The following is a 24,922-nucleotide window of genomic DNA, read 5'->3' as shown; positions in this document are numbered from 1 at the left end:
TCACACCCTGACCTACCTTCAACCCTCATTTCGGTCTCTTTGTACTCGCAATGATTTAAATAACATAAAAAATATAGAAAGGTTAAAGAACACGTTCCTTCAGAGTGGGCAGGTAGGAACTTGGTTGGACAGCGCATTCGTGTGATCCGTGTCATGCGGCGCAAGCTGCGTGGGGCGGCGCGTCACGTGGTGCTGAGCCCGCCCGAAGCGCTCTATGAAATACAAATAGAGGGTGTGGCTATGCATGACAGACAGACAGACAAATAATCCCTGGTGGGCAGTGTGGTCCTGTTGTTCCTACCTGTATAAATACTTAGTGATTTGAATGTTTGGCTATGAGACCGACATGAATGTGGTATATGCAAGCAGCTTGTTATAAGCTTAAGCTCATTGTGCTGGATGTGAACAGTTGTGTTTTCTGTTGTGAGGCTGCTGTACTTTTACACGTTTTGTTCAAATACCGTAAATGTTTAAGCGCTGTAATTGACCGAGTTTTATGCATGACCCTTGCATTATACGCTGATTTTCATTAAACATTTAGAACACTGGAGCTTAAGACAATAAGCCGATGTTGAAACTTAGAAGGTGATTTTAACCAAGCCAATTAAATGCATCGCTGCTCTCTTGCTGCTTTCACTTGGTAGGGAACGAGAGGGCCGCAAACGGACCCGTGCCCGGCACGACAGCGAGCACTCGTGTGGCTCCCCGGTGGTGAGCTGTGACCCCAGTGAAGACCACAACTACGTGGTGGCGTCAGGGGTAGTAGGGTCCTCTGGCCATGCCCCCTTGGTGCCGTCGCCCTCCACCTGTTCCTCCTGCTCTCCTGCCTCCTTCCAGGGCCCTTATGACCTTTCCATCCGAGGTGGTCGCACTGCGGCGCACGCACGTGGGAAAGGCAAGCAAGGTTTGCCTTTGGGATTGCAGGGTGAGGAAAAGGAAGATGTTGCTGTAGAGAGGAGTGAAGAGGGGAAACAAGGGGAGGGAGGAGGGGGAGGTAAAGAATCGGCGTTAAGGCGGCAGAACCACCAGGCAGGGAAGAGCGAAAAGAGCCAGGAGAAACGCAAAAGAAAGTTTGGAGTTTCTCTGGGTAGCGGTGCTGCTGCCCCCAAAACAGACAAATGGCAGAGGGTGCTAGGCAGGGGTGGATGGGACACTCTGGGCAAACGAATGTTCAGGGCTTCTGAAGAGCCACCTCGCAGCAGCAGCAGGAAGAGTGGGGCTGTACGGGTCTTGGACGACAAGGATGAGGAAGATGAAGAGCTGAAGGCAGCAGCCGGCTCCCTGCTGCACCTCGCCGGTTTGCACCAGTGCCTAGAGAGCACAGCCACTGCGGTTGTCACCAAGGCAGCTCCTGCGCCTGATAGGGGCAGCCGCAGGAAGAAATAACTCACGTCACCACCAACCCTCCCTTAAGCTTACGGGACTCATGCCAATTAAAAAAATACAATTATGGGGCAATACTTTTATTTTGTTTTTGTTCTGTTTTGGTTTTTAAAATTATTTTTCAGAATCAAGTATATTTTTGAGTGGGGATGAAAGCCATATGTTGACCCAAGGAACTTTGTTTAGTTACTGAATCAGTGCTTCAGAAGCGTAGCCACTGTGCTTGGTCTTCCCTGTTGAATTAATGTCGTTTGCGGTGCAGACCATAAGAGGTTAATGACGCCCTGAAATCTCCTTGGTTTTCATGTTTTGAGAGTCCAAGGGTGTTATGTGTGTCCATTCTGTCTGTTTAATGCCAATAACCAACACCAATAATTTCGGTCCTAATCAGAAAAATTAAGTGGAAACCCTTGTAGGGGTCTTGCCGTCTGAATGATGATGTGCAGAGTGTTACGGAATTGTTCTAGTTTGCCAAGAAAATTAATAGCAATGTTTAACTATGTTGAGGTTTTTTTATTTTCTTAAATGTGCATTTGCACTTGAATTAAGTATGGCATTGCCTCTTGTACTCGCGAGAGACTGCAAGCGCAGGCTTTGTAATTGGAGCTCAGCAAAAGCATGAGCCTCTTGCTAATTTGTGGTCTCCAGATATAGACTGGTAATTCTGCCATGTAAAACTCGGACCCATCTTAATCTCATGGTGCACATTTCATTGCAGTATGACATATAGGATCTGACTTTTTAATTTTAAATGTAGACCTGAATGGGTCTGCTGTAATTAGACAATCTCCCCGCGTATCGATGACCTGGAGTGATGCATAGGTGAATCAGTGTAGAGCGCGTACATGAGTAAAAAATAAAAGGGTATTTTACGATTACTGCCAGAACATTGCGAAAAGGTGGAATAATCACAAATAAGCCGCATGTTCATAAGCAACGATGGCTTCTGCCAAGGGCAGTGAAGTGAGTGAAGTCTGAGGAGGTTAGTGACAGGCGCCGTGACACCGTGACGCCGTGCTATTGCTGCTCTTGAGCAATGTTCTTGTAACGGGTGTGGCTCCTCACCAGCATGTGGTGCTGCAGTGCTCTAAACGGCTGCTCCTGAATCGATGAAGATATGACACTGGCAGACAGCAGCCCCCTCGTGTGGGAAACTGCACTTGACATTAGCTACCGCGTGGAATGTGACCTCGGTGCCACACCAACATTATTCTTACTCTATTGACACTTTTCATTGAATAATATTAATTATTTTACGTTTACATCAAGAAAAAATAGATGGACAGATAAAACAATCATATAAATCTAATATTATTTTAATCAGTGCTCTCTGATGACTAGTATTTATTTTAAAATGTCTCAATAATATGTGCAATCTTGGCCTGTGCTTCACCGAAACGATGAGAGCATTCTTGTAAATGCTTCTAGGACAAGATTCAAGGACAGCGTTTTATAGCATTCCAGCGTTGGGAGGGGCAGGTGGCATGGTCCCTTCCTGGGCACTGGGATTCCCTATCATCTTGTCTATGCTGTGGGCAGGGAACACCTCACACGCGCTGGGTTCCCCGGGGCCACCGGGCGAGGCCCTTCTCGTTTGTGCCACTGTTCACGTTGCCAGCGTCAGACGCAATCTGCCATTGCATGCTTTTGTTTGAACAAACGACTCCTATGTGTGTTTTTTGTATGTCAATGTAATGTGACTTAGAGTTGTTAGTGACAGCATGCATTTTTCATATTCATAACGATTTAAGATTTGGGGAAAGGTGCTTTAACCTTGTATTAGCAAGTCCCGAAGCAATTCACTCTGCCTGGGTCGATAGTAAATATATAACTTACAATGTTTAAGTTTTGTTCAGGGATTTGGTGACGTGTTTGGCAGAGGGAGCCAATATCAGCATCAGTATTTGTGTCTCACGAGTCTGATAAATATATTGAAGCTATGAGAAACTGCCCTGAGGTTAAGGATGCTGAGGGCGCTGCTGCGCTGCTCTCAGTCAGCATGGGGGGGGAGGTGAACACCTCGCGTTACTCGCGAAGCACATGCCAGGCCTGCGCTGGCGGCGGGTGTGCTGTTCAGAGATTTTTTTTTTAAATGATTGTCTTCCAGAGTTAACCTTCCTCTTATAACTACGAGGTATTAATGACATCGTGCCAGGTAATCACCTTTCCAAAGCCGTGTGCTGTTCGTTGTTTAAGCTAATGCATATGACAATAGGAATTGGTCATACAATGAGTAGTGTTGTGAGGTGTAATTCCTAAGTACCTGTAGCTGGTAAAATAACTATTACTGTATATGTTCCAGTGAGCATTTTTCAAAACTTTTGCAAATTTATTAACTTTCTTATCCAGTATTCTGACACTTTGTACCAACATTTGCCTTTTCTGTTACTCAGAGCCTTGCACATTGTATTATCGTGTAGCAATATTGTGCTAAGTGTTGTCAATGGCCACATTTGTATTTGGCACATGCTCGAGTAACTTGGTGGCCCTGCCAGCCGCCACTTGGCTGCACTTACGGTCAGTGATGGCCCATGTGGACCCACTGGCAGTGCAGGGCGGCAGTGCTGGCTGTGGGTGAACATTTTGGGCACTTACACTTAATTGCATGAACGAGCCAGCCCTGCCCGCGCCCTGGTAAACATGCCCTCACTTATCCCTCTTACACTCTGGCCCCATTTGGTTTTTATTTTGAGTTGTGAATTGTCATGTTTTGCCAAAACCTGCCAACCACAGAGAGAGAGAGAGCTGTGACCCATTGTGCGTGGCGCGGGCAGTGGTGTTTGTGACCTGCACGGGGACGGTTCCTCCGTCAGGCGTGTCCTGCCAAAGACATGTCCTTCGTTGTAAATACCCACTCCATTAAACATGGCCTCGCTCCCTTCCCTCTTTGTGGTGTCTTAATTTGCAGTTTTTTCTCCTAATTTGATTGTATTAATACAATTTTCAATGATTGTACGTAAAAAAACGCGTGCATGTTCACTGAATGTACACAGCGCGCAAGTTCAACTAATTAACATGGTTATGGCTGCCCTGGCAGATGTCGGCCAAGTTTTATGTTCTTGGCATGAAAGTAGTTTCCAATAATATTTTTCAGGAAAAAAGCCGAACGACACATTTTCTACTATATTTTGCTGCCATGTAGTTGCATAAAAGCATTTTCTTTCACCTATGCATTTGCCCTTCAGTATGCAAATGTAAAATGCTAAAACATTGAGAAGAAATCGTGATTTGAAGCTTTCGTGACTGCAGGAATCCATACTCTACGTGACTTTACCGAAAGAACCAGAGTATTGAGAAGAAAATGTTAAAAGTGCTTCTTTTAGCTGTTTCTCTTATTTATCACAATTTATTTTTGAATTGCAAACGAATATAGAAGCTGAATGTATACGTAGGCGTTCATGAACAATTACAATATTCAATTTAGTTTTTTCAGGTTTGGTTAGATCTGAGCTCCAGTTGACCTGAGGATGCTGGATATAATCCCCAGCGAAACGTCCCCATTTCAGTGTTGTAAGATTACTCACCAACACACTGGTGGGACTGAAGCAGTTCATATATTTGGCACATTTTATTCGCGTGACACTTATGAATAGGCTGTATCGGGTCGAGGTGGGGTTGACACATTTTTACACGACCTAACTGAAACAAACAATGATGGAAGATAGGATTGCTGACCCTCCAAGCTTAAGACAGTGGAAACCTGGAGAATGCATTTTTCTGGTAATGACTCCACATGTCATTAAAAAACTGCTTTAAAACCAAGTGAGAGCCCCTTTCGAAAAAATTAAAACATAACATTACTTGAGACACGTCCTATTGTTTTTTTAACGATATTTATAGTTTATAAATTGTTCCTGAGCACCGAAAGGAAACATCTGTGGAAAGATAAACCTAATAGTTTAAGATCCACTCACCACTGAGCAACTTCATGCGGTAAAACTGAGAGAAAAGAGCCAGCCGGTCCTGTAAGCGCTGCCGTAAAGGAGCTTACATTTATTGTGTGACCCTTTCCATCATAGTTGGTGGATCCCTTGTGGTTGTTATGGCAACAGCTGCATGTTGGTGAACATGGCAGTATAAGCCGATTAAAGGACAGAAGGTTTACTGAACGCAGCTGTGGAAGCGCACAAGCGGCGACGGGGACCTTGACAGCCGGCGACGCATCGGGAGAGCGCAATGGAGCCGGAGTCGCAGAGGAACTCCCTCTCGACGGGAGACGCCGCCGCGTTGGGCCCCGGGTCGGAAGCGGGATTGAGTGGAGCTGCCCACGTCGTGGCCGCCGTGGTGCTTTGGCTCGGCGTGTGCGTGGGCGTGAGCGCAAACGCGCTGGTGCTGCTGCTGTTCGCACGGCGCAGGTTCCTGCGCGTCCCCTCGTTCATGCTGCTGGCCAACATGAGTGCCAGCGAGCTGCTGGGCAGCCTCTCCACCGCGGCCATGCTGCTGCTGTGGGGCCCGGGGCACGACGCACGGGGCCAGGCCATGTGTCTTTGGGATGGATTCTCGCTCACCCTCTTCGGTAATGACAACAGAACGACAATAATGCACGTTTGCTGAACTTGTTTCGCGCCACCGCACGTGAGCCAACCGTGCTCATCAGATGTGCGGGGAAGGAGAAAGTTAAAGCAAAAAATTGGTTCTAAATAAATCGGACTGATAACACAGCAGAGGGCCTGATTCTGCACTTTCCCGTGTGCGCGCACACGTGCCAGCATGGCAGCTTCTGGCTTCTTGTTTTGATGTCATGTTTAGCCTTTTGCGCGGCTATGGATGAACATAGTGGGCCTGATTAACATCGCTATCTTGGGCTGCTTGGCCATCATTCACATTCCAGATTCTTTAGGCGGAATGCTGGGCGATTCCGCGTAAAATCGTAGAATCCATATTTCTAGATTTGAAGCTTTCGTGACTGCAAGGATTCATACTCTTAGGGTTTTTCGGTGAAGTCACGTAGGTAAAAAAATAAAAGCGCAGAATCACGATTGCTGTATCAAGTACTTGATACTTGATACAGCAATCGTGCTGTGACGGTTCCAACTGATGACGGAAGCTTGTGTTGCCTCCGAAACGTCGTGATTTTTTTTATTATTACTTTTATTAATTTTATTTTTTTACCTACGTGACTTTACCGAAAAAACCTAAAAGTATGAATCCATATTTCGCAATCCTCGTGCAAGCCGACGCTGCATACAAACAGAGAAATGCAGCCACTCAATCGTGGCACCTTTGCGGCAGTGTCACCACAAGTGACGAGGGGTTTATTCACAGAGCCGACAATCGCAGACGCTCTACGCATGTGAAGAGATCCTGTTGATCGTGGATACAGAGGCGTGCTTCGTGCGGGCACCACGGTGGGCCACTCGGCGCAAATTGATGCTCACCTTTGGTACCTCCATTCCGTAACTTTTTTTTATTTAAAGCTTTCGTGACTGGAGGGATTCATATTCTTGGTTCTTTATTGTTTCAGTTCTACGTGACGTTACCGAAAGAACCAAGAATATTTTTTCTGTTTCTGAATTTGTACAAACACTTTGCAGTACCTATTCGTCACTAAACTTCAACCCAAATTCCAGAATGAAGGTGTTACCACACACGCTGATGTTGACAATGTGAGGACAAATGAAGTTGCAGACTATACAATGATGGTGGAGATTTAAGACTCAGGGGTAAGAGTTTATGTGGGTTGGTAGATGATCAATAGTTCAAGGTGCAGCTTCATCATCATCATCATTCATAATCATTAATTACCATCATCTGCAACTTATACCATCTTCATTCATCGTCATTCAAACCACGACTATTTTCATCATCATTTTCACTTAAAATTGTTATCCTCGTGCACTTCGTTATATTAAACATAATCATTGTTTTAAATAGCACTAAGCCGCCTTCAGCTGAGTGCGACATTCTGCCCCTCGGCGTAAAAAAGAGAAACGCACGCAGATTAGCACGAGTGACTGGGTGCTGATGTGAGGAGCGGTGGCGCAGCGGTTAGCGCTACGCTGCGCTATGAACCCGGCTACCCAACTTCGATTCCCGCTCACGGCCAACGCCAGTGACGATTATCTCAGCTGGTCATGTGCCTCCCCTAGGTCGACTCAGCCCAAAATGAGTACCTGGCGCAATGTGAAAACATGGCCACTGGGGAGACAAAGGCGGCCGGGCGTGGTTTTGGCCACCCACCCTCTTGGCGTGCCACAGTTGCCGGCCTTCATAGGTGCTGCTCGCTAACAGCACTTGCCCCAAAAGTCTGTGAAGGCTACACGGGGGGGGGGGGGATCTTTGTCTTTGTGCCGATGTCGGCACACGTCCCGGATTCTCCTCGACACTTTTCCGGCTACTGTTTGGCCGTGGGGTATTTTCCACGTGTGTGTGTTTGTGTGTAGTGCGTTGGAACGCTCGTTCTGCGTGACGAATGGTGTCAAAATTGGAGACGTGAATCAGGCGGGATCAGTTTTACCGAATGGATGCAAGAACGCCAGAATTCCACAAAAGTGTTGGATAAAAAAAACCATCTACATAAATCAGGCTCACTGGGTTTAATACGTAAGCTTTCGCTACCAATATCATCCATAATACAAGGGTTTTATTGTGTTAGGTAGCGTAAATAGAAATGTGTCGTTAAATCCGCCACCACCGGACACAGCCAATTAGTAAGACTTGTCACGTAAACAGAACGTGCTAATTCGTTACTAGTTCAACACACGTGTGTTGGAAAGTAAATCCATAAATCTGTTTGTCCGCCTGGTGATCCTCGTTGTAATCACAGGGTTTCCATGAACAGGTTTAACTCGACTTATTCGATTCAAAAAGTATTTTCAAAAGGCGAGTAAGTAACTTACCGTTCTTCAAAACAGAATTATTTTAATTGCCGCTTTGCATCGTGCTAAGTGATGCGTGCTTTACTTACGGTGGTGATTTCATTTGAACTGCCTGTAATTTGATATAAAGGCCACGCTTATTTAAAGCTTAGAATTTAGAATTGTCAACGAATTTATTGTCGAATTGTAATTACAATTTACAATTACATGGAAGCTCTGTTTTAGATGTTTGCCTTCTTAAAAAATATATATCCACTTTTCTAAGTTTACAAGGACTAGACCTCCCACATCTCCTACTGCCTCCAACAAACTTCCAGTGAATCCCGAGTTTGACTCCCGTAACGGCCCTTTCCTTGTGCCTGAGATATGAGGTTGTCTGTCATCTAGAACCGCCGTGGAAATTCCCTCCTCTTCTCTATTATCAATCTTTCAATGAATTCCGCAAGTTTGAAAACAAACAAAAACTTGCCTCATCCGCCTTTGTGTCACCCCAGCCCCGATTGGCTGCCGATGCACGTTGCCAATCTGTAAAGTTCAGTCTTGTGAACTTTTCGGCATGTTCGTGGTACACACCGCTGACTTCACTTGAGGTTTACGTTTGGTTGTCGTAATTTATGGATCGTGTGTGAACCCAGTCTTAATCGAACTAAAACAAATCCCAGTAATCAACAAGTGCGGGTGGGGAGAATCGCAGCAAAAGGTGGCACACATCATCCCAGGCGCGTTCACTTCGAGACTTCTTCGAGGGCACGCGTGGCATGCATTTGAAGTCCTCTGAAGCCAGCAGCTGCTGTATTTCCAAAGTGGACGACGGCTGAATGTTGCTACTTAATTCATACCCATAAAAAAGAGAGCTGTATATGTAGAGAGAGAGAGATCCTGCCCGTCTGTGCAAACTGCAGGCACCGTGTCCGCGGGGAGCCTGGCGCTGCTCGCCTTCGAGCGCTGCTCCAGACTCTCGCGACCCCAGGACCTCGACCTGTCTTGGGGTCGCCGTGCATCAGCCGCTGCGTGGCTCTACGCGCTGGCCTGGTCTTCAGCCCCGCTGCTCGGATGGGGTCACTACATGCCCGAATCGCACGGCCTGGGTTGTTCCCTTGACTGGAGACCCCAGGACGTGGCCTCGAACGCCTTTGTGCTGCTGCTCTTCCTCGGGTGTCTGGTTCTGCCCGTGGCTGCCACTGCGCTCTGCTACGGGCGCATCGTGCTCACGATCCGCGCGGTGAGAGACGTGATGGCATCTGAACGCACCGATGTACACGTGCGTAGCTCAAGGATTCGTGGTGCGCTGACGTCCATCTAGTTAGTGTAAGAGTCTACCGAGACAGAAAACGAATAGGTTGGAGAACATGTCAAAAAAGGCTTCTCGCAAATTATTGATCCTCGTGGAAAATAATTCCCCCTCCGCACTGGAGCAATTGGGTGTCAAGGCAAATGCATTGAAAGCATGGTATGGTTTTTCCGCGTAGCAGGTGTGTAATCAACACAGCATTCGCCTCCATTAGGAGGATCACGATCTGTCACCGATATCACGAGATCCTGATCGGGTGTTTTTATTTTTCTGGGAGCGGCTCCGCTTGTGCCACCTGATGCGGGCTTTGATATTGGATCCACGTGGCACTTGTCAATATCCAAACTCTGGTGAGCCACTCGATTATCTCTCTCCGGACTCTCTATTTATAATGTGCTGTGTGGAAACAACAGCTGTTTAACAGGTAGGCCTTTCGCAACCAATATTATCCATAATAAAGGGTTTTTGTTTTGGGTTAGATCGCGTAAATATAAATGTGTCTTGAACCCACCACCACCCGACACAGCCAATTAGTAAGGTTTGTTACGTCAACAAGACGTGCAAATGAGTTACTGCTTCAGCACACCGGAGTGTTGGAGAGTAAACCCACATTTGCAATTTGAGTTCACGACGTTTCGCTGGTGATTACAAGCAGCTTCGACTTACCAGAATTGTGAAGTCTGTTTCGCTCGTAAATGTAAAGACCCATTGTCCCCAAGCGTCGCTTATTACACATATATCAGAACCTTCATTTATCCTGGAGGAATACGAAGATAGGTAAGTCCCCCCCGCCCACAGACGCATCTTAAAGGGGCCACAGTCTATACTCTTTGGTTCTTTCGGTAAAGTCACGTAGGTATAAAACTAAATAAATTAAATCACGACGTTTCGGGCGCAACACAAGCGTCCGTCCTCAGGTGGGGACAACCACAGCAGGAAACAACTGCTGAAGCAGGCAGGAGGACTGCCGGAACACGAGAACAGTGTCATTGACAAATGCGTTGAATCATTGGAACCTCATTTGCCAATAGAGAAATATGATAATTGTTTTTTTACCCTTTTATCTGGCAATGAAACTGACTAGGCTCTAAGGAAAGCTGTCTCGGGTGTGGACCAATCAACTTCAAGGACAGTGCATGCATTATCAGAGTTATTCTTTGGTTCTTTCGGTAAAGTCACGTATAAAGATAAAATAATAAATTAAATAATAGCATACGACGTTTCGATCGCAACACAAGCAATCATCATCAGGTATAATGAAATAGCGACATAAAATCTAACCAGAAATCTATAGACAGACATATAAGCAGACAGATATCACCAAGATACATAGAGCGAGCAACACAGGTACAGAGAGGGGTGATCGTCTCTGTGGGGTGGCCTTAAATAGACAGAGGGGGGCGGAGGCAGCGAGAGGGAGGGGTTAGGGACAAAATGTACATGTCAATGAGTACGAGGAGACGCGTAGAGAAGTACGCAGGCTTAGAGGGAGAAAGAAACACACTAAAATTAAATAACCTAGCAAAGTATCGAAATGTTATGTAAAACGACACAGAGAGTCGGGCAACACACAATTAACGCATAGCCTGGTCGATTACGTATTTCAAAGATTGCTAAGTTAGAATTTAAGTGTGAAAATTCCAAAGAAAGACGAAAGCTCCAAAATTAAGATTGAACCACTTCTACGGGGAATTTCCAAGTTTACCTTTTTTCTCTCTCTGGGTTTTTTGTTCTCTCTCTCTCTGCCTGTATATTTAGTGTACTTTTTTCTGTCTACACTCGTTTTTTGTCGTTCTTAGGTTCTGCTCTGTCTGTGTGTCTCCATTCCTCTTGTTTTTATCTTTTGTCTTTCTTTGGAATTTTCACACTTAAATTCTAACTTAGCAATCTTTGAAATACGTAATCGACCAGGCTATGCGTTAATTGTGTGTTGACCGACTCTCTGTGTCGTTTTACATAACATTTCGATACTTTGCTAGGTTATTTAATTTTAGTGTGTTTCTTTCTCCCTCTAAGCCTGCGTACTTCTCTACGCGTCTCCTCATACTCATTGACATGTAGATTTTGTCCCTAACCCCTCCTTCTCGCTGCCTCCGCCCCCCTCTGTCTATTTAAGGCCACCCCACAGAGACGATCACCCCTCTCTGTTACCTGTGTTGCTCTCGCTATGTATCTTGGTGATATCTGTCTGCTTATATGTCTGTCTATAGTTTTCTGGTTAGATTTTATGTCGCTATTTCATTATACCTGATGATTGCTTGTGTTGCGATCGAAACGTCGTATGCTATTATTTAATTTATTATTTTATCTTTATACGTGACTTTACCGAAAGAACCAAAGAATAATTCCTGCAGTCACGAAAGCTCCAAAATTAAGATATCAGAGTTATGTTTTTTGTTTGCATTACGACTGCAGGTATTGTGGTCAATGCAAACATGACTCCTTGTAAAAAGGTGTCAGTTTTGTTGCCAGATAAAAGGGTAAAAAATCAATTATCATATTTTTCTACTGGCAAATGAGGTTCCAATGGTGTAAATGCTTACCCCGAGCTCTCATACTCTGATGGTGCATTTTCTTTGAGTTGTGCGCCTTTTGGCGTCATCTGGTCCAACACCATGTGAGACTAGGCTCTAAGGAAAGCTGTCTCGGGTGTGGATCAATCAACTTCAAGGAAAGTGCATACATTATCAGAGTTATGTTTTTTGTTTGCATTACGACTGCAGGAATTGTGGTCTATGCAAACATGACTCCTTGTAAAAAAGGTGTCAGTTTTGTTGCCAGATAAAAGGGTAAAAAAACAATTATCAAATGCGTTGAATGTTGTTTTGTGTCTTCGTTTGCTCGCCGTGGCCCCACGCTGCCCCAGCTTCGCACTCGGTACGCAGCGCACACGCGGCGCGCTGCTGCCCTCGCCTGCTACGAGCAGCAGGCGGCACGGGCGTGGGTGCTCGTGCTGCTACTCTGCTTCACGGCACGCACGCCGCACGCGCTGATGGCGCTCATGGATGTCCAGAGAGACTACCACGTGGCGTCGGCATCGTCGTCGTCGTCATCCTTCACTCCCGTCATCTCTGCCGTGCCAATGTTGCTCACCCGGACTACAGCAGCATACCACCCTCTGCTGTATATTTTCACGAATAAACAGGTGACTTATTCCGTGTGTTTATAGAAGTATTATAGGCTGGTGACGTATTCCCAAACACGAGTCAAGGTTGCTGCTGACCCAAATGTTTGTTCCCGCCGTGCGATGTCAGGAACTAATGAATGTTCAAATGAATTAATTTTGACGAACACAAACGACCCTTGGAAGAGTAAGGGGTGTAAAGATGCATAAGGCCGTCCATAAATGACGTCACGCGATTTTGGAAGATTTTTGACCCCCCCTCGTCACACGGCGTCACACAAAGTTAGACCCCCCTCAAATATGACGCCACAAAGCTCTGCCCCCCCCCCAACCATATTTCCATTAAAAATAAAACATGCTTCAAATCGCTTGAAACTATTGAATGTAGTGCGCATTTTATTTAATGTGGCGCTGCACTCTGATATTGTAGGAGAAAACATTTATTAAAAGTATATTTAATTAAGTAGAACGTGTTGTCTTTGTTTATTTGAAGTTGCGCATTTTGATGTGACGTCACATTTCTCACACCCCGCCACATCACAAATGTCTGACCCCCCCCTCCCCCCCAGGTGCGTGACGTCATTTATGGACGATCTCACAATAATCCATGGCCAATGCCATGGACCGCAATCTTTGAATTGTGTGCGTTGTCCGCGTGCGTGCCCCCCCCCGCCCGCAGTTCCGCCGATGTGCGTGGGGGCTGCTCGTGGCTCGTTGGAGAGCGTGGCCAGTGGGGGAAGCAATGGGGTCACCACCCACTGGCCAAGTGACGCACACCATGGAGCTGGGGGACACCGTCCCCTCGCCCAGCAAGGCCACTCCACCACACAACAAGGAGGCAGCCGTCGGCGAGACCAAGGCAGAGACACACAAAGTAGCAGCCACTCGCATCATTCACGTGGCTCCTTGCACAAGCACCTCCAGCGGAAGTGTGCTGCTCACCTAGATAGACCTGCAGTTTTCTTGAAACACATTTTTTTAAACGAATTTAGTATTTTGTTTGAAAACCTATTTCTTTAGTACGTTGTTCGGTTTAATGCGGTCGGCGACGTACGGTGGGAACGAAGTTCAACATACAGGGGCTCCTCTACTTAGGAATTAGGTTCCACAGGTCTGTTCGTAAGTCCAAGTTTACACCTGTAGATTCCCAAAATGTTGTACGGGATGTACACTAAACACAGGGAATTGATTTAAAAGTTGTATAATCTCCTGTAGATGCCACCACCACCATCTAATGCGTGGCAGTTACATGTACGACCCTCGGTTCGAATATTCAACTCGACATACGGTCAGGTTTTTTCGAATCTCTGAAAGTTCGTCAATCGAATCTTCACAAGTAGGAGTCCCTGAACATCCACCAAACCCTTGTGGCAGCTCTCTTGACGAGATCATTTGTTGCGCTTTCCCAACAAATGAGTTATCACAGGCAAGTACCGGACACCAATGTCACCCCCAAGTGTGAGCAGCTACACTCAAGCAGCTCGTCATTGTTTGCAATGTACCCATCACATCACTGACTACCAGAAACGTGATCTTTCTGAATGCGTTCATTCAGCAGATACGCCCCGAGTTAAGAAAATCGTATCTACTCAGTGGCATGACAAGAGCAATGAATATTTATTGAGTGTTTACACACGGAATTGTAATTACCCGTCTGCAAGTATGTAATGAAGACGTGTGGTGATGTGTTGCTTGGTTTTTGATCGAGGAAATCTATTTTAAAATTACTTCAAAATGTATAGTTTGATGTAAAGTGTTAATAACCCATAGAAATTACAATCTAAACTGCTAAAGCAGTGGTTCTTAACCTTTACTGCAGCCTTGTACCTGTTAATACATCGACGGTTGATGACGCAAAGTAGTTGTACTTACGTGCCCATACTTAATGTGTGTTTAGATGATTTACCTTCTAAATAAAATCTGGCATGTCTCGCACCCCCAGGGAGTGTGTGCACCCCAGGTTAAGAACGACTGTGCTAAAGTATTCCAAATGTTGTATTAAAAATAAGTATGATTATATACAGTATTTCATTATAGTAGTTATATAAACAGCAGCTCACACTAACATTATTACATAGCAGTGTTTAATCACATTGAACATGACATACATTTTTAATATTTCATATAGCAATAAATGATTAATGTTAATGTGTTAGCAACCATTTCTAAGGCTACTCCAGAAACCCATTTGTTGCAGCTTCATAAGAATTGTGCTGTATTTAAACACCCAAACTGTGAAGCGGCAAAATGTATTCAACACTGTTGCCTAAGTGTCTTGCCCAGTTTTTCTTATGCAGCATTAATACAATGCACGTCTGTAGAAGCTGTCCTGTGTGCTACAGAATGCATTTGTCAAACATCAACTTGAGTATGTGCTCAAAACTGGCAAAACGTGGTCTCTACAGCAGCAGTGTGGTACACAGCCACTATTTAATGACGATAACATCATTTATTAATCCGGGAATGGCTGCCTATCGAGACATTTTCAGGATGCTGCATTTGCATGTTTGACAAATTACTTTGAGGAATGTTCTGCATGTAAGCTGAAACCCGTATATCTGCAGAAAAAAAACGTATTCAGCGTGCAAAATGAAAATACTCAAAGGTTCCACAGGTGGGTCAGAAAGCTACTTGATGTACTTAAATCTCCTGTCCATCTCACAAGTGAAGTGCAGTTGAGGGTTGCACAAATCGACACAATCCATCAACTCTTGCATCCAAAGCACAGAATTATTGGCAAGTGCCACCGTGCCCAGCTCAAATCTGCTTGCTTTAAATATACAAGCTTCTAATAAGGCTCATTATCAATTAAATTCATGATCCATAAGAGCCTACGTGTTAAACTAAATTCCTGATATTATTTATGTATTCCACTGTGCAGTAAAACTGAGATTTGCAGAGTATAATTCCAGCACTTGTGCTTGCTTTAATCTCTGAGAAAAAAAGCTTTTTTTACGGGTGCGATGCAAAGGAAACAGTAGCAATACTGTTGTACACCCACATTTATTCAGGTCAATAAACACAAACATCTAACTTATAGAAATCTGTACAGATTGAGGGTTACACTGTGGAAGATGGACCAACGACTGTACAATGCGACGCTGGGAAAGAGCACAACTAAATATAATACTGATGAAAAGCGAGGCTGTCCATGAAAGGCCGCACCAAGTTGTCAGTAGCAAAGTAAAAGATCAATCCAAATGTAATGGAGATGGGAAGTGCTGGTAATGCCTTCTTGAATATTGCCAGCAGCAGCAGGGTCAGGCAAAGGCCCTGGAAGGGGAGGGGGTTTAAAAAAAAATGTACATCAGTTTTTAAAATAAGTAATATTTAAAAATACTTTTTTTAAAACACGCTTTAATTAAATGTACCGTACTAGTAATGACAGAACTCCACGACTCCAGGTGGCCCCGAAGCTTGCCATAATGTAAGAGGCCGTGGTGATTTACAGCCAACGTTAGTTGAGCGTGGACAATTAGACCAAAGCCGAAACATAACATATAAATAAGATTGTTTTAAAATATATGTTTATTTTTTTAATGATAGAATATAGTATTGCCATCAGTATGACATACATATACCAAGTTTGCAGTCGATACCACATTGGGAAGTGGGTTAAAATTGAGTTACAAGATTTGATGATACAACAACAACAACGACAGACAGAGCTAGTTAATAAAAAAAAACAGCAGTTGGATGCCAATGCAGGAGAAATTCAGAGAAGTAGTGTACTTGGGACTAAACGTGTTGGAGCGTGGCTGCTTACGATAAGGATGGCCACGAAGCAGGCAAGGGTGGTGTTCCAGTCTCCACTGGCAGCTGCCGAGGCCTTTCCCACCAACACACTGTAGAAGATGAAATCTCCCAGGCCAAGCTTTATACCTCCTCCTGAACTCTCAGACACACAAGTTTACCATTAATCATTCCATTTTACATACATCTTCATAAACCAAGATTTGTACTTTTTAGAGAATGACGTTTGCACTTTCACCGCAATGATTTTCGAGCGATCAAACGAACGATGGTGTTTGTGCCGTAGTGGGTTCCATGCCCCCCGATGCTGTGAGAAAACCGAGTGTGGTTGCTGCGTCGCAAGTCACTCACGCTCCTCCTCCGACTCTTCCGGTGGCATGGGGGGGTTAGCGCGTGCTCGTTCCCGCGCCAGTTCTCGAGCCTCATGAGTGGTTCGAGGCACATCGGGTTCACTTGGCTGCGGGTCCCCCAAGAAATTACCCGTGAAGTCACCTTGGCCGCCATTTGGTACTGAAATTTCACCAAATTCACAAATTATCCCATTTTTAAAAATTAAATCAGAAAACATTATAAATATTTTAACGGCCTGTAATACATTACCCAAAGTCATTATCGGATAATAACTCAATTGTCATGAACATTTTGCTTAATTCATGTAGAGGCTTCCATTTTATAGTCTATGAACCCACGTCAGATTTATCACTTTCCAATAATCACACGAGTTAGTAAAACTCTATGTCTATTACCATTGATGGATTATTTTATTACATATTAAAGCATTTTGCTGGCCACGTTGTCAGTACCACTAAAAATATTCCACCTTAGGTTACCAGTTTCTGCAACTGAACCATTGTATATTGAGGAGACAATGGTGAGGTATATGGCACCTTGTGCATCATTGTTTGGCTCAGGGGAAGGCCTCGTACTCTGCTGCTCCGTGGAGTTTGTGTCGGCCATGCCCACCATCCATACCATGGTTGCTGTAAAATTAATCGACAGTACACACCCAGACAAAAAAATACACACAAAACATGCAAAATATAACTGATAAATGTACACATGCACACAATTCTACACGCAAATATACGTATCGATCATTTTATTATTTTACATTTCATCATACACAAAGTGCAGAGGCTACATTAAGCATGTCATTTTTAAAGGGTACATGTGAAATTAAAATGAGAATCGCCTACTTACAGGAATAGATGAGTGCAGGAAAGATAGGCTCATTCCGCTCCTGAGCAGTCTCTACAAGCATCCTCAACGGGCCCTTTGGACTCAGCACAGCTATCAGATCTAAAAAGATGAAATATCCCAAAGTCACGGTCAGTACAACACAAACAGCTTGCAGCGAATTATTATTGGTATGCCACATTTACAGAAACCCCAGGCATTATGCTGCGTTATTGTACCATAGATAGATATGGCTCCAAGGATGACCCACGCAGACCACTCGGGGAGGTACTTGATGAAGACCAGGGCCATGAGAGCGCTGATCATGATGAGGTAGGCTTGCTGCAGCAGCAGTGGGCCCTTCCAGTGGATGCATATCATGCCGACAACTCCAAAGTTCCACATGATGAGAATGAGCGTTGGGTAGTCCATGGCCACATTGTAAGTCTTGAATACCTCTCTGAAAACAGCGCACAATTAAGTAACAAATAATAGAAATGGCACTTTCTGGTATTTGATTAGTATAACAACATTCTGTACTTTGACCATATAAATAACTTACAATTACACAATTTTTCCACAAATTCCATCAACTGCCCTTCTCTACTTACCCCAGATAAAGGTAGGTGAAGAGAAACAGCAACATTAAAGATGACATAATCAGCCAGCCATGGATGAACTGTGGAAAGAAAGATTATTAGGATTAGAATGCATGGAAACTGCAGTATTTGCTGCAATGTGTTTGTGTTGAGTGGTGGGTATATTGGTCACCTTGTAGCAGCGGTACTTGTACAGTAGCACCAAGAAGATGGTCAAAACCACAATGACGCTGATGAGAATGATGGTGTTGAGAATGGAGTTAAGCACTCGCTGTCCCACAGTGTCTGTGTCCTCGGTGAATGGTGTGTAGATGCTGGTTATGGGAACAACAGTAGTGGTTATTTTTCAACTCTTAAGAAACCAACTTAAAACCATGATCACTCCAGACTTTTTCCCATGAAAAAAACTAAAAGGTAATGCATTTCTAGGAGTACATTACTTTCCTGTAGATCTTTCACTCATGCAGAATTACAACTCGTGTTAAACGATGCCAGACAATTTGCAAAGCCATGCCACTGTTAACTTGTCATAATTTACGCCCAAGTGATGCTGGTTATAGTATCCTCATTAGGCGAGCAGGTAAAAGTATTTCCCTATCGAATGTCGACACCCTAAGCAAAATAGCTCCGAGTAGGGCATTGTTTAGAATTGCATAGAAAATAGCAAAAGAACAACCCCAAGTAACGTCACTGTGGTTCCTCCAACCTCCCAGGGCCAGTGACACGCCAGCTATATCCAATGGCTACACGTGAATCTCTACTACTTGATTAGCCATGACTTTTTCAATCTGTTTTCTTCAACACTTGCTTTAGAAAGCAGTTCATGTGAGCCGACTGAAGTGGCTGGAAACCACATGGAGAAAGTGTTTTTCTCACACCAACACATTGAACTATGTTTTACACAAAACATTACATTTTAAGTAATCTTTCACAATTCTGGCTAGCACTAAGAAGCCAATGACATTGTTTGTAAATAACTGCACGACTTTTTTTTCTCAGATGGTCTCTAGACCAGGGGTAGGCAACCAACAGAACAAGAACAATTTTTGGAGAATTCGGTAATAAACTCAATATTTCAAGGGCTGAATCACGTCACGGAGGAGTCCTTAAAGATACACATGCAGCTCCGGAGGCAGGCTGCCGATCCCTGTTCGAGATGAAGGTGGCATCTTTAAATTCTACAACTATCGTAACCATTCAGCGAGCCTTAACGTGAAGTGCACTTACAGTTGGCCGTTTTTTTCCGTGTAGAAGGTGACAGACTTGATGGTTGCGACGACAACCAGCATGCACAGCGTGACTGGTACGAAGAGCATGATGACGTGCTTGGCGCCATACTTCAGGGAGAGCTCTTCCTCCTCGCTCTCCTCGTCCGTGTGGGGCTCGCTGTGCGACCGTTCGCGCCCACTGCCGTCCCCATCCTCCCTGCGCTCTCCTCTCTGCCTGGTCGTGCTGGTGGTGACCTGTGGCTGAACACAAGCGACGCAACACATTCACATTGCGGCCAATGTTCTGCATTGTTGAATGAGTTTCGTTTTCATGGATTCCTACTTTTAAGAAATAATGGCAATTAAATCATTGTATATAAGCAATAGAACAAACAATGAAAAACCCCAATGACACTAATGAAAAGTACAATCCAATTCTGGAATGCTCAATTGAATGCTGCAGTCATTACCCATCCGATTAGCAGGGTTGGTCACTACGTACGGTGCGAAAGAAGTTGAACATACGTGGTGCTAAACTGGGGACTAGCTGGCATGTGATGTTTTTTCACAGTGTGGAGGAGACAGCTAACAACAAATCAGAATGTCCAACAATATTCACGTTTCGGGGGTTCCGCGTGTTACATGCAAGACCAAATATATCATTGGGCCTTTTTGCCAGTATCAAAAGTATGAAAAATAAGAAGTTATTACCCCACTCTTACCCGGAGTTATAAATGCTCTGATACGTGCATCGTCTTTGCACCGTTCACCTTTTGTCGTTGTTCTCGTGTCTGACACCGATGTCACTAGGCCATAAAGGACAAGGCTGTCTCTGGTGCCGGCCCATCAGTTTCAAAGACAACGCCATATATTATCATATCATGAGAATAGGTTTTCCCCTTTTTTCCGGCAACAAACAGGTGTTAAGATGTTAAAACACCAAACTGAAACCTTTTACAAGGAATCAAGTCTGTAATTAACCACAATGCTTGTGGTCAGAATGCAAACAAAAAAACACTGATAATATATGCATTATACTAATAGGGGTTTCCCCCTTTTTTCTGGCAACAAAACTGACACCTTTTGCAAGGAATCATGTTTACATTGACTTGCAGTCAAATGCAAACAAAAACAATACTCTGATAAAAGGTGTCAGTTTTGTTGCCAGAGAAAAGGGAAAAAACCCTATTAGTATATTTTGGTACTGGCAAAGGAGGTCCCATGAAATATATGCATTGTCTTTGAAACTGATTGGTCCACACCCGAGACAGCTTTCTTTTGAGCCTCGTCTCAAGAGGAAGCCAGTTCGTGGTTAATGTAGTGCTTGATTCCTTGCAAAAGGTTTCTATTTGGCGTTTGAACATCATTAAACCTCCCGTTTGATCGCCATAAAGTGGGCATAACCCCATTCTTAAGGACAAAGCGTGTTCACAAAGCGTGAGCGAGAGAGCGAGAGAGCCGTGGGCTCACCAGGCCATCCTGCGCCGCAGCGATGCCGACGCCTTCCTGTGCGCCCGCCGCCGCCGCCTCGGACACGGAGCGCGCTCGGCGCTCGCTGGAAACCACGGCCTCCATGAGGAAGTTCTCTTCGCCGCAGCCTCCTCCTCCTCCTCTCGCCTCAAAAACGCTCATCCACTGCCGAACTTTGCCGGCTCCGTAGCTGCTGTTGCTGCTGCACAAACCACAAATCACGAATCGCTGCGCGTCGTTGTCCCACACGACGCACCGGGCCCCTCTGGTGAACACAAAGGGCCTCCTCCTCCTCTTCGGGGAGAGGGTTATGGCTCGAGCCGTGCGGTCTCAAAGGACTGGCACGGCGCACCGAGCTGTGGGGTGGTCAACAACATCGACAACATCATCAACAACAGCAACATCGTCGTCGTCGTCCCCCCCAGCCGTCTTCGGTCTCCCCGCGGTGCTGACCGATGCGGCCCAAACGCGGCACGGCGCGCACAGGCCGAAGCGTTAAGCTCACGTCATTCACACTCGGCGTAACCACAGCCTTCAATTCACTCTCAAGGGGGGACCTTTAAAGGACTAGAAGTGTCACTGCGGCAGACGAAGACGACGACATTATTACTGCGAATGCTGCGAGTTGAGGCCGGGGCCCACACCAGGAAGCCGCGCCCAGCCCCGACACTCGACGGGAAACTCCACCGCAGACGAGCGGAGCCCCGCACGAAGTAAAGCAGTCACACAACCGGCAACAACAACAACACCACCAACAACAACAGTAGCAGCAGCAAGCCCTGGCTGCTGCTGCTGTAAGTCTCCCGGCTCCGCTCCGCCGCCTCTCCTACCTCGCAGCTCCTGGGGCCTCCTCCGAGCAACAACCACCACCACAAGCGTTTATATTTCCCACCCCACTTAAGCACGACGGTCCACATTTCCCACATCGCATAAACAGCACGCTTCGCATTTCCCACATTAGATAGACATCGCTCTCTACATTTCCCACATCGTAAAAACAGCACGCTTCACATTTCCTACATCGTATAAACATCACGCTTAACATTTCCCATATCACATAAACATCACACTGTACATTTCCCATATCACATAAACATCACACTGTACATTTCCCATATCACATAAACATTACACTCCACATTTCCCACATCACATAAACATCATACGCCACATTTCCCACACCACATAAACACCACACTGTACATTTCCCACATCACATAAACATCACACTCTACATTTCCCACATCATATAAACAGCACACTGTACCTTCTTGGTTCTTTCGGTAAAGTCACGTAGAAGGAAAATAATAAAATAATAAAAATAAAACATCATAAAATACAATTCTCACAGTGAGAATTGTATTTTATTATGTTTTCTCACAGTGAGAATTGTATTTTATTATGTTTTATTTTCATTATTTTATTATTTCCCTTCTACGTTACTTTACCGAAAGAACCAAGAAAATGAATCCCTGCAGTCACGAAAGCTTTAAATCGAAATCACACTACATTTCCCACATCACATAAACATCACACTCTACATTTCCCATATCACATAAACATCGCACTTTATATTTCGCACATCACATAAACATCACACTCCACATTTCCCACACCACATAAATATCACACTCCATATTTTCCACACCACATAAACATCACACTCCACATTTCCCACATCACATAAACATTACACTCTACATTTCCCACACCACATAAACAGCACCTGCTACATTTCCCACATCACACAAGAGCGCCATCGCCACATCACAGCGACGCGTGACGTGGCTCGATGACGGCCCGCGCCCTCTGACCCCTGAAGATGGCGCCCGTCGAGTTGGCATTGCGAGATGGAGCGGCGGCGTCGGCGTCTCTCGCAGTGGAGCCTTAGAGACCAGAGACAAGAGTGGAGCCTTAGAGACAAGACTGGAACCAGGGCTGAGGGTGGAGCCTTTGATTTAGACTGGAGCCGGGACTCACAGTGAAGCCATTGGGAGTGGAGCCGGGACTCGGAGCGGAGCCATTCGGAGTTGACTCAAGGGTGGAACTATTTGATTTGGAGTGAATCCGGGACTGTGAGCGGAGCGGGTGACTCACAGTGGAGCCATTCGGAGTGGAGCCCCGAGGGGGTTGTGCAGCTGAGGCCCGTGGTGGACCCGAGTCGTCTCCGCGGTCGGAGCCGCCGGCAGCAGCAGCAGCAGCAGCCGCGGTGCGTGGCCATGGCCACGTCAGCCACTCGTCGTGAGTCTCGCGTCTGAGGAGCCTCGCCTCGAACGTCGGACTAGTGGTGGCGGTGGTAGTGGTGGGCGATGTCGTGGCTGGGCCTCGGGAGTCTGGGCGGTGGCCTGGGCCAGTCGCTGGGCCAGGTGGGAGGCAGCCTGTCCTCGCTGAGCGGACAGATCTCCAGCCTCACCAAGGACCTGCTCACGGAGGGCACGGAGGAACGTGGCGGTGAGATTCACCATCCACACAACGAGGGGTCGGGGTTTAAAGTTGATGCAAATGTCACGTCCGGCCGTGAAGGTGCACGAGGAATTGAAATGAAACCGGCGTTTAATGCGAGTGTTGTCGTCTTACGGCGTGAGTTTAAAACGAGGGGAAGTAAGGGTTGTAATGATGGGGAGGCATCGTGACTTCTACATCTTTCAGAATCGGAATATTGCTTTATCCTGGAGGAATCCAATTCGCTTATTTATGAAGCGCTTTTTAACAGGCGTCCAGGAAGGGTGGGTCCGCGAGGTACAGCAACAAACAATTTAAAAAAACCCCGATAGGAGTGAAAAGTGCAATATTGAAAAGGTAAGAAAGTAAATAAGTAAACATAAATAATGTAATTATATTCCTGCTGATTTTTAAACACTAAATGTAAGCTTGGGTAAGGCAGCAAAACAGCAACAAAAGCAGTCCCAAAACCTAAGAGTAATGTTAATCTCTTCACGACATCTGTCGCCCGGGAGATCAGTTGCATAAACATTCCCCGAACTATTTAAAAAGGCGTCAATTAAGGGGAATTTTTACTTTAGGTGGTGTATGCAACCTGCCACTGGGCCTGAATCTGAAACAGATGGAGCTTCAGTCAGTGGCGGAGAAATCACATTCATACTCTTATCACATTGCCAAAAAGTAGGAGTTGTGGATTATAGTACAAGAGTACTGAATGGAATGTGCCAATAATTACAATACATTGCATCCTTAAGTGTTTAAGATTGCTGTGGATGGTGGTGATGCCATTATTGTTGCTATTATCAAATACAAGTGGGTCACGTGTTCAAGATAGAAAGTTTAATATTTCTTTTTTTTTACTTTGACTTGTTTTATTTGCCTTCCGTCCGCAGGTACTTTTGAACTAAATTTAACATAGATGCCTGTGTACTCTTTGATACACATGCTTTGTTCAACACATATGTATGCTTTTTTTTTTAAACAGATGCTTCTACAGAGCTCCAGCTGACGAAAGCCAAGCTGCAGGAATTACAGGCCACCTGTACAACCCAGAAATCGGAGGTAATAATATATGTGAATTCGTATTCAACAGCATGAGGACAGTTTTGGAGATTCAGTTTTAATGAATCACTTAACAAATTAAAATTGATTCAACTTTTCCATCACCATCGTGTTCAATTGTTACCGTAATATTTTTTTGAGGTTATTTTTAATGAATTAAGTAGTCTCATTGATTAAGCCTTTAATTCATGCAAACGCATTACATTTTAACAAAAATAAATACCTTTTAACATATTTAACGAGGTTGTAGCCTTTTTGTGTTATTGGCAAGAGTGAGTGCCTGAGATCACTCCTTAAGAATAAATCAATATTATGAATAGCCTTGCATTAATGACTATTTTTTAAAATCAATGTTACAATGTTGGCTGGAATAGCAAAACTGCTTAGCTTGTATATTCAAACCCACAATATTCATGCCAGCTCATTACTCCATCATGGACATGGAAGTAACTGTGATCCAGCTGCTTAATATTACATCATTTTCTCACCATGAGACAGCTTGTTGAAATGCAGTGAAAACAGTTGTGTTGATAAAATTGTAAAATTTGTCAAAAACCACTAATATAATCATTCGTTTTCAGAGTAGGAACTCTTGT

General features: G+C 44.9%; 4 protein-coding genes across 6 annotated transcripts in view; 3 read left to right on the top strand and 1 right to left on the bottom strand.

The window, feature by feature from the left end:
* FOXN3 (forkhead box N3) overlaps positions 1–4,267 on the top strand; it is a 35,676-nt gene extending 31,409 nt beyond the window's left edge. Inside the window, exon 7 of the mRNA XM_078858128.1 lies at positions 645–4,267. Coding sequence (XP_078714254.1) covers positions 645–1,386 — 742 coding nt within the window. The 3' untranslated portion in view covers positions 1,387–4,267. The remainder of the gene's footprint in view (positions 1–644) is intronic.
* A 1,186-nt stretch (positions 4,268–5,453) lies between these two features.
* On the top strand, positions 5,454–14,142 carry LOC144933404 (opsin-3-like). Its single transcript, XM_078858127.1, has 4 exons — positions 5,454–5,899; positions 9,104–9,423; positions 12,359–12,637; positions 13,296–14,142. The coding sequence occupies exons 1-4, from the start codon at positions 5,560–5,562 to the stop codon at positions 13,560–13,562; spliced, it is 1,206 nt and encodes a 401-aa protein (XP_078714253.1). The 5' UTR covers positions 5,454–5,559; the 3' UTR covers positions 13,563–14,142.
* Positions 14,143–14,214: 72 nt separating this feature from the next.
* LOC144933403 (presenilin-1-like) lies at positions 14,215–21,761 on the bottom strand. Of its 3 annotated transcripts, none has more exons than XM_078858124.1 (11): positions 21,653–21,761; positions 20,823–21,024; positions 19,372–19,613; positions 18,317–18,458; positions 18,157–18,224; positions 17,785–18,005; positions 17,570–17,668; positions 17,257–17,349; positions 16,721–16,879; positions 16,383–16,504; positions 14,215–15,889 (listed from the first exon to the last, which is right to left on the bottom strand). In XM_078858124.1, exons 1-11 carry the CDS (start codon positions 21,751–21,753, stop codon positions 15,734–15,736), a joined length of 1,605 nt encoding a protein of 534 aa, XP_078714250.1. In that variant the 5' UTR covers positions 21,754–21,761; the 3' UTR covers positions 14,215–15,733. The 3 variants fall into 3 exon arrangements, with proteins under 3 accessions (XP_078714250.1, XP_078714251.1, XP_078714252.1); XM_078858125.1 differs by having other exon boundaries at positions 20,823–21,021; XM_078858126.1 differs by lacking the exon at positions 21,653–21,761 and adding an exon at positions 21,433–21,526.
* Positions 21,762–22,598: 837 nt separating this feature from the next.
* The window catches only part of TRIP11 (thyroid hormone receptor interactor 11), a 30,932-nt gene continuing 28,608 nt past the window's right edge, over positions 22,599–24,922 (top strand). The window contains exons 1-2 of the mRNA XM_078858123.1: positions 22,599–23,273; positions 24,250–24,326. Of these exons, the coding sequence (XP_078714249.1) occupies positions 23,132–23,273; positions 24,250–24,326 (219 nt within the window). The 5' untranslated portion in view covers positions 22,599–23,131. The remainder of the gene's footprint in view (positions 23,274–24,249; positions 24,327–24,922) is intronic.

Source organism: Lampetra fluviatilis, chromosome 7 (assembly GCF_964198595.1).
Source record: "Lampetra fluviatilis chromosome 7, kcLamFluv1.1, whole genome shotgun sequence".
Taxonomy (NCBI): domain Eukaryota; kingdom Metazoa; phylum Chordata; class Hyperoartia; order Petromyzontiformes; family Petromyzontidae; genus Lampetra; species Lampetra fluviatilis.
The sequence above is the reverse complement of the archived record's forward strand: the minus strand, read 5'-3'. Positions and strand labels throughout refer to the sequence as shown.

Excerpts from the sequence above, each read along its gene's own strand:
- LOC144933403 (XM_078858124.1), bottom strand. The coding sequence starts at position 21,753 with ATGCGATGTGGGAAATGTGGACCGTCGTGCTTAAGTGGGGTGGGAAAT. Across the intron at positions 16,505-16,720 it reads GGAAGAGTCGGAGGAGGAGC|GAGGAGGTATAAAGCTTGGC; the intron begins GTGAGTGACTTG and ends CTGAGAGTTCAG. Across the intron at positions 15,890-16,382 it reads GCTTCGTGGCCATCCTTATC|GGCCTTTGCCTGACCCTGCT; the intron begins GTAAGCAGCCAC and ends CTCCCCTTCCAG.
- LOC144933404 (XM_078858127.1), top strand. The coding sequence starts at position 5,560 with ATGGAGCCGGAGTCGCAGAGGAACTCCCTCTCGACGGGAGACGCCGCC. Across the intron at positions 5,900-9,103 it reads ATTCTCGCTCACCCTCTTCG|GCACCGTGTCCGCGGGGAGC; the intron begins GTAATGACAACA and ends TGCAAACTGCAG. Across the intron at positions 9,424-12,358 it reads TCGTGCTCACGATCCGCGCG|CTTCGCACTCGGTACGCAGC; the intron begins GTGAGAGACGTG and ends ACGCTGCCCCAG.